This window comes from Meles meles, chromosome 11 (assembly GCF_922984935.1).
Source record: "Meles meles chromosome 11, mMelMel3.1 paternal haplotype, whole genome shotgun sequence".
In the NCBI taxonomy this organism is placed as follows: domain Eukaryota; kingdom Metazoa; phylum Chordata; class Mammalia; order Carnivora; family Mustelidae; genus Meles; species Meles meles.
Window position 1 is genome coordinate 9,839,215 of NC_060076.1, and position 12,228 is coordinate 9,851,442.

The 12,228-nt window shown below is 40.6% G+C and overlaps 1 protein-coding gene across 4 annotated transcripts in view; it reads left to right on the forward strand.

The window, feature by feature from the left end:
* The window catches only part of SCAI (suppressor of cancer cell invasion), a 136,034-nt gene that overhangs the window by 51,215 nt on the left and 72,591 nt on the right, over nt 1-12,228 (forward strand). For all 4 annotated transcript variants that reach the window (XM_046023536.1, XM_046023537.1, XM_046023539.1 and 1 more), the window contains one exon: nt 11,286-11,417. In XM_046023536.1, coding sequence (XP_045879492.1) covers nt 11,286-11,417 — 132 coding nt within the window. The remainder of the gene's footprint in view (nt 1-11,285; nt 11,418-12,228) is intronic.

Below are 12,228 nucleotides of genomic sequence, written 5' to 3' on the forward strand. Positions count from 1 at the left end.
TCGGGCTCTCCGCTAGGCAGGGAGCTGTCTGCTTCCTTCTCTCTCTCTGCCTGCCTCCCTGCCTACTTGTGATCTCTCTCTGTCAAATAAATAAAATCTTTAAAAAAAAAAAATATCGGTCCATTATTTTTGGGAAAATAACATTGTTATTTTGAATTTAAGTTAGGTAAAGAGTTCAAATATGAAAGTAATGAAGCTATCCCAGACCTCACCACCCAGACATGAGCATCATAAACAGTAGCTGAACATTATCCCGGGTATCTTTCCATGCATATGTTTAAATAGAAGAATAGAGAGAAGTGCTTTCCTAAAATTGGGACCATACTATAGATGAACCCCAAATAACTGTTTCCTATGAAAAGTTTTAAACCCAAAGAAAATTAGGTGAATTATTAACCCCTGTGTACTCATCACTGAGCTTCAACAATCATAAATACAGAGCCAATCTGATTTTCTCTGTATCTGTACCTACTCACCTGACACTGAGTATTTTGAAGCAAATCTCAGATATCCCATCGCTTCATCTGTAAGCATTTCAGTGCCCGTCTGTAAAGCTTGAGGTCTCTTTGTTTGAGCTATTAATCTTACATATGCAATTAACAATTTCTTTGATTGATTCATTCTTTCCCTCCTTCTCCTTTTTTTCTCTCTCTCTCCCTTGAATTATGTTTTCTTCCAAATGGAAGCATTTTTTTTTTCCTACTGGGAGTGCACAGAATGCAATGGCAAGAACAGTAATCGCACAAAGCAAGGGAAATGGGTACTGCAGAGCAAACAAAGCTGTTTGCCACAAATACTTCCTGCGAATTTTGTGTTTTCTTTCTAGAATGTCGGGGCTCCTGGGTGGCTCAGTGGGTTAAAACCTCTGCCTTCTGCTCAGGTCATGATCCCAGGGTCCTGGGATCGAGCCCCACATTGGGCTCTCTGTCAGCGGGGAGCCTGCTTTCCTCTCCCTCTCTGCCTGCCTCTCTGTCTACTTGTGATCTCTGTCTGTCAAATTAAAAAAAAAAAAAACTTAAAATGTCTACGTCTATGTGGCAGTACCATGTAAAATAGTGTATTTCTCTTCTTTACTGTGTTCATTTTTCCAGCTACCCATCTTTTCCAATATTTCTTTGAGATACCTTCCTGCTGTAGTGTATTTGCTTGTAGCAGTGGCCTTTGGCAACTATTAGCGGAAAGTACCTGCAGGAATCATTTAACTGGGGCTTAGCTTCTTGAGGGCAAGGAATCTTACCATCTCTCTGGCTGATATGATAGCTTCATTGTATCTTCAGTGTTTGTGGGATGGTTGTTATTAATCTTGAGAGGATTGTGTCAATATTGGTTAGTATATTAAAACCACTTATTGAGAACAAAACATAGTCTAACATACGTGCAAACAGGAGAATATAATTGGGATGCTAACATTTGGTACCTGTATCTATGGGTGGTCTCCATACAAAGAGATGAAGCAGGGAATTCTGCTCCCTGGTCATATCCTCTGGTTTCTTCTGACACTTATAAGGTGACCATATGTCCTGGTTTGGCTGATACAGTCTCAGTTTCCACACAGTCTTGATGCAATTATTCACAGTATCCCTTTTCAGAACTATCCCAGTTTAGATGGTAAATTAATGGAGCTCCTGCTTTTAATTCTACCTGTTGAACGCGTGCCACGCTTTTCCCCATCTTTCTTTGAGGTCTGAACGTGAGCCTTTTTTTCATCCTCTTAATGGTGACTATTTGGCGTTCGCTTCTAGATGCTCAGGGAGATGCGGATTCGCAGCTTCTGCAGATCATCCGTCACTTTTCCGTCCTGTCGACCATCTTGGTCTTGTCAATCCACACACGCAGTATCTCCAGCATTTGCAGCGGTGCCTGCCCTTCACTGCCTTGGTGACCAGTTCATGTTTTGCAGTTGTCTGGGAACGGTCTTCGCGGCCCTTGCTTGGGGCGTTTGGAGGAAAGACGGAGACAGCGACTGCTTTCAAGGAGCTTGCAGTCTAGCAAGGGAATGGGGACTGTGCAGGAATGACTATGAGGCGAGGCAGCTGAGCGGTGTGGGGAACGTAATCTAGAGTTCGGAGCAAAACAAAGCATTTCTGACGGGGTTGATCCAGAAAAGTTTTGTGAGGGTGGATACACATAAATCAGTTTAATGACCTCCAAATAGGCCACAAAAGGACTACTTTCTTGTGCTAAGGACAGGGCTTACATTTGCCAAGAGTAGAGTCCTGACAGAAGGATAAGATGGGATTAACCCAGACGAGGCGGGGACTCCATTTGGTCTGAGGCTGGGTGCCCTCATGAGGAATCCTCAGTCAGCAGGACTGCTCTGTTCTTCTGAGCGCATCGTCATTGTCACGGCACATAGTGACCCTCTGGGTGGGTTATAAGCAGCAGGAACAGATGGAACTCCTCAGCAGCAAAACATTTTATTTTTTTAATTTGGGCTATTTATTTATTTGAATTCTTTTAGCCTTTTTAGTTTAAAGTCTTTTGATAGACACAAGGTCTTTTTCCCTAATAAAAACAGTGTCTACTTCTTTTACGCAGTTGACCCTTGAAAAATGTGGGGTTGGGGGCACCCACTCCATGCACAGGTGAAAATCCATGTGTACCTTTTGACTCCCCAAAACTTAACTACTAATAACCTACTGTTGACTTGAAGCCTTACCAGTAACATAAACAGTTGATTAATGTGTATGTCATATGTTATATGTATTATATGCAATATTATTTACAATAAAGGAAGCTAGAGAAAAGAAAATGTTATTAAGAAAAGCATAAGGAGGGGCGCCTGGGTGGGCTCAGTGGGTTAAAGCCTCTGCCTTCGGCTCAGGTCATGATCCCAGGGTCCTGGGATCGAGCCCCGCATCGGGCTCTCTGCTCAGCAGGGAGGCTGCTTCCCCCTCTCTCTCTGCCTTCCTCTCTGCCTACTTGTGATCTCTGTCTGTCAAATAAATAAATAAAATCTTTTTAAAAAATGTTCTGAAGTCGAATGTGGTGATGCTTGTATATCTGTGAATATACTGAAAACCACTGACTTATATACTTAAGTAAGTGAATTGTATGGTATGTGGATCATATTTCAATAAAGCTGTTATATTAGTATACATATAAATACAAATATATGGACATATCATCAACCAGTTACTGCTAAAAGAAAGAGTAACTTTTATTTTTCTTTTAGTGAAAAATTTATTATTTTCTTTCCTTGGCTTTCAATTTATTACAGCTAAAACCTGTAATTTAGGAAACCAAAATTGTCATGGTATAGATCATAAGTATGTTTTAATGGATTATTGGCTGTTTTTGTTTTTGTTTTTGTTTTTCATTCTGCTTAACACAAATCAGGTGTGACCTAACATTTGCATGACTAACAGCTTTCTTTCAGAGTATGCTGAGATGGTGGTTTTGGGTGGCCCCAGATGCTTTTCATGTTGTCTGTTTTTAGTGTCCTATAGACACAGACTTCTGGCTGTTGCCACTGTCACCTTTGTTTGTGATCAAGAAGAAAAAGTCTGTGTGGTCTGTACTTCTTCATATACCGAATAAGAGTAATGTCTTGTTGGTTGGTGACTGAGACTCTTGCCCGAACTTCTTGTTGCCCCGTGAGTTTTTATGTGATGAATAAATGGAACTATTTCCATTGAACCAGATTATATTTGACTGCTGCCTCTGTGGGTTCCCCCACTGGAGACAGTTTTTATGAATCATTAGCCTTAGGCTGCTTCAGATGATGTTTTCTCACATTATTCTCAAGGGTACATATTTTTGATGCTTTCAATCTGTTTATTTTTGTGTCTCCTGCCCCATTAGCCTCATAAATAGTCCTTGCATGTGTCTTGTTGATAGTCATTGTTTTGAGATGACTGACTGACTAATAACTGCCTACCTTCCTTTTCTTTCACTACAGTACTTTCTGGTAGGCTGTGCTAGGCCTCCGTTCAGTAAGCACTGGATCTGCGTATTTGTGTGTGTTAAACACCTCTCTTCTTCCACATTCGGTAGGCAAAATATCTTCCTAGACTTGTGCACAGTATCTCACAAATGGCCTTCTGGCTCTGTGTACAGGACTGAGGCTCCAAGCCCTAGCTCCTTTGGCTTTCTTTTCTTAAACACTCTTTGCCTTCAGTCCATTCAGTTGCTCTTGACACAGAACAGGAGGAGGGTGGTACCTACGCATTCCTCCCGATGTTGTTCTTACAGCATGTAGCTTAAGTTCAGTCACATGTTGCATTAAGTCCAAAAAATTGTTTTCAGAAAATAATTTGCATGTAATTCAGGATGGTTTTGTGCTGTCTTTGATACGTGAACATGCTTTCCATGCTGGTAAGGACCAGCTTCTGAGCACTGCCATTTGTTCGTGTTATAGGAATACCATCTGGAGCAAGCAGTGCTTACTGAACGGAGGCCTAGCACAGCCTACCAGAAAGTACTGGTACCAGTACCAGAAGTACCAGAAAGTACTTTTACAGTGAATGTGTGAAAACCATCATCATCACCCCCCTACACACACACACATTCAAAAATTTTTTGTTCTTAGTATTTTTCAATTTGTGCTCTGTTTTGAGCACATTTATGACAGTTTTACAGCTAATAATTTTAGAGTACATCATAATTTACAGGGCAATTTTATATCCATTAGTTCATTTTATTGTCCAACAGCCTTACGGGGTCTTTATTATTAATATCCCATTTTTATAGCTGAGAAAACATGTGTGATACACTATTTTTTTTTCATTTATTTATTTGTCAGCGAGAGAGAGAGAAAGAGAGAAAGCAAAAAAAAAAGAAAAAAAAAAAGAGAGAAAGCACAACTGGGGGGAGTAGGAGGCAAAGGGAAGAGCCAGCTCTGTGCTGAGCAAGGAGCCTGATGCGGGACTCGATCTCAGGACCCCAGGATCGTGACCTGAGCCAAAGGCAGGCGTCCAGCCTACTGAGCTACCCAGGCATGCCCACTTCTTCTTTTTCTTCTTTTTTAAAAATATTCTTTATTTATTTGCAAGAAAGGGCAGGGGTTGAGGCAGAAAAGCAGAAGGAGAAGGACAGGCAGACTCCATGCTGAGTTCAGAGCCCAACAGGGGGGCTTGATCTCAGAACTCTGAGATCATGACCTTAGCTGAAATCAAGAGCCAGACTCAACTGACTGAGTCACTGAGGAACCCCTGTGTGATAGACTCTTATGCTGATGCTTAATTAGACAGCCATTCCATCTCTATACGTCTTTTTAAAAATCTGAGTACATAAGAAAATGATCTCTTTCCTACCATGTGAGTTCTATAAATATATTCTCTGTTCTGTCAATAAATTTCTTACCATATTTTGGTTTCACTTCCAACGTATTTCCATTGTTTTCTCGATGGTTCTCTTTTAGGTCTTTCATTCTTTCTCTCTTACCCTTCTTCCTTCCTTCCTTCCTTCCTGGGAGAGAGAGTGTGAGAGCAGGAGCTGGATGGGAGGTGGGGGAAGGGGCAGAAGCTGACTCCCCTCTGAGCAGGGAGCCCCATCCCAGGACCCTGAGATCATGACCTGAGCTGAAGGCAAATGCTTAGCTGACTGAGCCACCCATGTGCCCTCCCCCCTTAGCTCTTATTACAGGATGATTCTCTGTTTTTTTTTTTTTCTCTTGAAGCATCACTAAACTGCAGAGTAATAACCCTGGTGATATTATACATGATACAGTGTTCTCAGACTTCTTTCACACCTAAAAAACCTTGCTCTATCTTCACAACAGTTATTGGAGATCTACAGAACAAGTGCAAATTGCTTGTTTTTGTGAATTAAAAACTTGCAGCTCAGAGTGTTACCTAAAATTTTGGTTTGTTTGTTCATAATCACATAACTAAGAAGTGTTAGGAACAGGAATACTCGGGCTTCTGGGCTAGGCGAGGGCTCTTTCCACTGCTGTTAGGACCCGGCATTGTTCCCCCTGTGTCGTGTAATACACGCTTAACCAGGTTTCTTTCATACTTTCGTGTTGCCAGAATTACTCAGAATTCAATCCAGAGTAGCCAGTTTCTCTTGTTGCTTTGTTGAAAGAGTTCCTATAAAAAGAAATTCTCAACAAGGCAGGTCAATAATTTGCCAGATGCTCTGTTTTTTGCAGACCGACTCTTTGAACAGTTGTCCCTACTCGTTGCTCTTTTGCTATGTGTCTATTTTGTAATCCGTATCAGGATTCTGTCATATATGGATTGGTTTCCTAGGGCTGCCATAACATATTACCACTAAGTGGGTGGCTTGAAACAACAGAAATTTGTGCTCTCGCACTTCAGGAGGGCAGAAGTCCAAAATCAAGGTGTTGGCAGGATTGGTTCTTTTTAGAAGAAGCTCAGAGGGAGAATCTGTTCCATTTCCCTCCCCCTAGCTTCTGGTGGTCGCCAGCAATCCTTGGTGTTCCTTGGCATACAGCTGCATAATTCCAGTCTGTCTGCTTCTTCATATGGCTGTCTTCCCTCTGTCTGTGTCTGCACATGGCATTCTCCTCACTCTGGGTGTCTGTCTCTCCTCAGCTTCTAAGGACACCAGTCAAATTGGATTAATACTCTATTGCAGTATGACTGCATGTTAATTTACATCTTAATTACATCTGCAAACACACTACAGCTAACCCTTGCACAACACGGGTTCTTGAACTGTGCTGGTCCACTTATAGGTGGATTTTTTTTCAGGAAATCTATAAACTGACAGTATCGGTGAGACTTGTTTTCTATTCCTTATGATTTTCTTAATAACATTTTCTTTTCTCCAGCTTACTTTATTTATAAGAATACAGTATATCATAGGCACAATGTACCAAATATGTGTTACTTACAGTTGATGGTATTGGTAAGGTTTCTGGTCAACAGTAGGCTATTATAGTTAAGTTTGCAGGGGACGGGGTGTCAAAAATTATACATGAATTTTCAGCTGCACAGGGAGTCAACTTGTCTTTCACTTTTCTGGTAGTGTCTTTTAATGAATACAGTTCTTGGTTTTCAGAATGATCTAATTTTTCCGTAGTGAAGAATCCTTTCAGTGAACTGTTTAAATAAACTTTTTTTTTTTTAATTAATCCCAGGGTCATGAAGATTGCCTCCCATATTCTTATTTAAGAACTGTTTGATTTGGGGTGCCTGGGTGGCTCAATGGGTTAAGCCTCTGCCTTAGGCTCAGGTCATGATCCCAGGGTCCTGGGATGGAGCCTCGCATCAGACTCTGCTCAGCAGGGGGCCTGCTTCCCCCTCCCACACTGTCTCTCTGCCTACTTGTAATCTCTCTCTGTCAAATAAATAAATAAAATCTTAAAAAAAAAATAACTGTTTGATTTTACCTTTTATATTTACATCCAGCTACCTAGAATTGATTTTTGTGTAATGTAGATAGGAATCAAGATTCACACTTTTTCTTTTAACTTAGATATCTAGTTGACCCAGTACTGGTTCTTTCTCTCTCTCTCTTTCTTTTTTTTTTTTCATTTTTTTAAAAGATTTTTATTTATTGGACAGAGAGATCACAAGTAGGCAGAGAGGCAGGCAGAGAGAGTGAGAGGGAAGCAGGCTCCCTGCCGAGCAGAGAGCCTGATGCGGGACTCGATCCCAGGACCCTGAGATCATGACCTGAGCCGAAGGCAGCGGCTTAAACCACTGAGCCACCCAGGCGCCCTTTCTCTCTCTCTTTCTTTTCTTTTTTTTTTTTTTTTTTATAAAATGATTTTTTCTCATTGCTTTACAGAGTGCCACTGTTTTGTGTTGTGTGTCATAAATCAAGTGAGCATTGACATTTGGGTTGTCTTTCAACTCTATTCTGTTGTATTGTTCTGTTTTCCTCTCCTTGTGCCCATACCACAGTCTTCAGTCCTGGAGCTTTTCAAAAGTCTTGACATCCAGTGGCATCAGTTCTTCCATTTTCTTCTTCTTCAGGATTATTTTACCTGCTGTTGGCTCTTGACATTTCCGTGTAGGTGGTAGAATCATTATGTCCATTTCCACAAACAAATCTATCGATATTTTGATTTGTATTGCACTGATCTATAGACTAATTTAGGGAATCTTAATGTCTTTACAATTTTGAGGCTTCTAGTATAAAATACAGCATATTCTTAATTTTCTGTAAGTCTTTATCTTTCAAGCTCTGCAGGTTTTATAGCTTTCTGTGATTCATCTTGTATATCTGCATTACATTTATTCTTAGTTTTTTAAAAATATTACTTGGTACAGTTGTTAAAGATACATACTTTTTTAAAGTTTTACTTAATAATTATTTGTTCTGGGGCACCTGGGTGGCTCAGTCAGTTAAGTGGCTGCCTTCAGCTCTGGTCATGATCCCAGGGTCCTGGGATTGAGCCCCCATCAGGGCTTGCTGCCTGGCAGCAAGCCTCATTCTCCGACTCCCCCTGCTTGTGTTCCCTCTCTTGCTGTCTCTCTCTCTGTCAAATAAATAAAATCTTAAAAGAAAAAGAAATATAATTGAGTCATGTATGATTTTAAGTTTTCTCATAGACACATTAAGATGTAAAAAGAAACAGATGAAATTAATTTTAATAATATATTTTATTTAACTAAAATAACAAAATATTATTTCAACATGTAGCAATAAAAATTATTAATGAGATTTTTACATCCTTTTTTCATGCTAAGTCTGCTAAATTTGTTGTTATTTTACATTTACAACATATCTCAATTTATTTATTTATTTTTAAAGATTTTATTTATTTATTTGACAGAGACAGACACAGTGAGAGAGGGAACACAAGGAGGGGAAGTGGGAGAGGGAGAAACAGGCTTCCCACTGAGCAGGGAACCTGATGCGGGGCTTGATCCCGGGACACTGGGGTCATGACTTGAGCCACCTAGGCACCCAACACATCTCAATTTAGAGTGCCAGTGTTTCAAATGCTAAGTAACCACATGTGGCTAATCACTAGTTTTGGACAGTGTAGATCTAGAGGATGAGTCATACTTTTTTAAACAAATAATTGTTTGATTGTATGTATAACAGTTTGATTATACATATGTATTATCAACCAATTACACATATAATATGTATAATTGTATATGTATACTGTACAATATACATCAAATGTATATTATACATATAATGTGTATAATGTGTGTAATTATATGTATGATTTCTTTAAGATTTTATTATTTGGGAGAGAGAGAGTGAGAGAGAGAATGAGTGGGCGAGGGGCAGTGGGAGAAGCAGGCTCCCTGCTGAGCAGGGAACACAATGCGGTGCTTGATCCTGGGGCTCCAGAATCATGATGTGAGCTGAAGACAGACGCCCAACTCACTGAGCCACCCAGGTGTCTCTCTATATATGACTTCTAATGGAGTCACTGAAGAAGCCTCTACTGTCATGATTAGATTTTCAAGAAAGGTTTTACTGAAAAGGTGTCATTTGCATGTCTTGAACTATGAATATAAATTTACCAGGTGAAAAAAAAATTTACCAGGTGAACAAAATAGGCAAAAGCAATAACATGTAAAATTGTGATGTTATATAAAAGTAGAATTTGTTCAGAGGCCCCTGGTTGGCCCAGTCAGTTGGGTGGCTAACTCTGGATTTCAGCACAAGTCATTATCTCACGGTCCTGGATTGAGCCCCGCATCGTGCTTCCTGATGGGGGCTCCTGGGGGGAGTCATCTTCTCCCTCTTCCCCTGCCCTTTCTCCTCTCTTCCTGCCCCCCTGCTCCTGCACCAGAGCAGGCGAACTCTCTTGAACTTACAATCCTGAGATCAAGAGTCTCATGCTCTACCAACTGAGCCAGCCAGGCGCCCAAATTTACTTATTTTTAAAGCTTTTATTTTCTGTTTTTCTCCCGTGTCCTGGGAATATGAGTCAGTCTGGCTCCCAAGGTATTTGAGGTGAGGTGAAGAAAGCTACAGGCAGCTTTGGGCCTAGTTTGTGCCTCTCCTGCTTGATTTAGAGAATGAAGGTGGGCACTGGGTTAGGAGGGAAGACTTACCCAGGGTCATTACACTGTGAAACCCCTTCCAAGGCCTAGCCCTTTTCAGGTCTGTTTCCCTCTGTTAAAACCTCCTACCCCACCGAGCGCAGAAAGCACTGGTGAGACGAGGGAGCATGCGGACTTGCAGAGTCCACCCAGTACCATGCATGCAAGTCCCCACCCGCTGGCTCCACGGCGCCCACTTGTTCTCTGCAGCCCCTGGACATTTTTAGGCTTCCTGACAATCTTCCTGCCCTGTAGCCACAATTGCCTGTTCAAGAAAATGCTGGAGAGGAAAATATTTACCAAAATAACTGCACCACACCCTGACTCTCATCTCTAGTGTCTGGCTCTTGTCTGTTCTGCCTGTATTTTCACCCTGCATTAGGACCAGATTTCTGTATGTTGTTCTGGGTGTTTCTGTCCATATGTAAACACAAATGAATATTTTTATTTAGTATAGATTCATACTACACGTACTGTCCAGCAACTTGCTGTTTTTTCAAATGGCTTGATTACCAGGATTGATTACATATGAAGATAGTTTGGATTTAACAAAATGCATCTTTAATATGTATGTGTGTATGTGTATGGTTTCTATACCCTTTTTACACTGAGGTGTCTGCATGTTATCACCTTATCTTAAATATAATTTTAAGTTAGTGACAGGGTAGAGTACCGTTGTTAGCATTGTGTGAAGCACTTTTTTAAAAAATATTTATTTGAGAGAGAGAGCACACAAGCAGGAGGAGAGGCAGAGAGAGAGGGGGAGGGAACCTCAGGCAGACTACATGCAGAGCACAGAGGCTGACATGGGGCTCTGTCTCGACCATGAGATCATGACCTGAGCTGAAACCAAGAGCTGGGACACTTAACTGACTGAGCCACCCAGGTGCCCTGTGAAACACTTGATAATTGCCCTCTTTGGTTCTTTTAGGTTGTTACCAGTTTTTAAATATTATGATACTAAAATAAATATAGATAAAGTGATTTACATTTATCGATCATTTTCTAGGATGGATTTACAGAATGGATCCAAAAGATAAATAGATCGGAAGGATCAACATTTTGTTTCTTAACCATGTAGAGAAGGACTTGGAACATAATAGGCATCCAATTAATGCTTATTGAACGAATATTAACAAAAATTACTTTCCAATATGGATGTACCAGTTTTCATTCCTACTATCAATATGAGCTTGTCTGTTTTCCCACACCATCTTGTACTTATGTTATTTTGATGATTTGACTGTGATCAGAAGAATCTTATATGTATCTTGAAAAAAATGCTCAGATAATATAACTGAGATATGTTTCTCTTTTTATTTTCATCTATTGGATAAATGGATGGATGTTTTCTTACAGGACTGAATTTGCGCTTAAAGAAATCATGTCCTCTGGAGGTGCTGAAGATGATATCCCACAGGGAGAGAGGAAAACAGTTACAGATTTTTGTTACCTTCTGGATAAATCTAAGCAACTGTTCAATGGATTAAGGTTAGTGGACTCTTGATGCCTTAAACTTTTCTCTAGTTCTGTATCTTTTTCCATGGCTGGTATGTGGTAAGTTTCTGAAAGTTATGGGTAGACTGTTCTATAAATATGTGTATTAGAGGTTATCATACTTTTTTCTGTGACACACTTCATTCTCAGATGAAAAAACAATAGGAGAAAGGAGAATTTCTACTGTTTTATTCAAGTTGAGAATAATTATTTTGTTAAATGGTTTTATGTACATTGTTCCACATCATACCTGATGTACATCTCATTTTACACACTGGGGTATTGACGTTAATATATCTTTTAAGACATTTACAGTTATAAAGATAACTACAGGATCACCAAATGAATCCTCCAGGACCACTATCTAAAGCTACACTTCCGGGGTGTCTGGGTGGCTTAGTGGGTTAAGCCTCTGCCTTCGGCTCAGGTCATGATCTCAGGGTTCTGGGATCGAGCCCCGCATCGGGCTCTCTGCTCAGCAGGAAGCCTGCTTCCCCTCTCTCTCTGTCTGCCTCTCTGCCTTCTTGTGATCTCTGTCTATCAAATAAATAAATAAAATCTTTAAAAAAAACCCTACACTTTCAATCACTTTATCCCTATATTCATTTAATTTTTTTTTAGATTTATTTTGAGAAAGAGAGCACGAGAGAGAGAGCACAACCAGGGGGGCTGTATAGAGGGAGAGGGAGAAGCAGACTTCCCACTGAGCAGGGAGCCCGACATGGGGCTCAATCCCAGGACTCTGGGATAGTGACCGGAGTGGAAGGCAGACGCTTAACCAATGAGTCACTCAGGCGCCCCTATT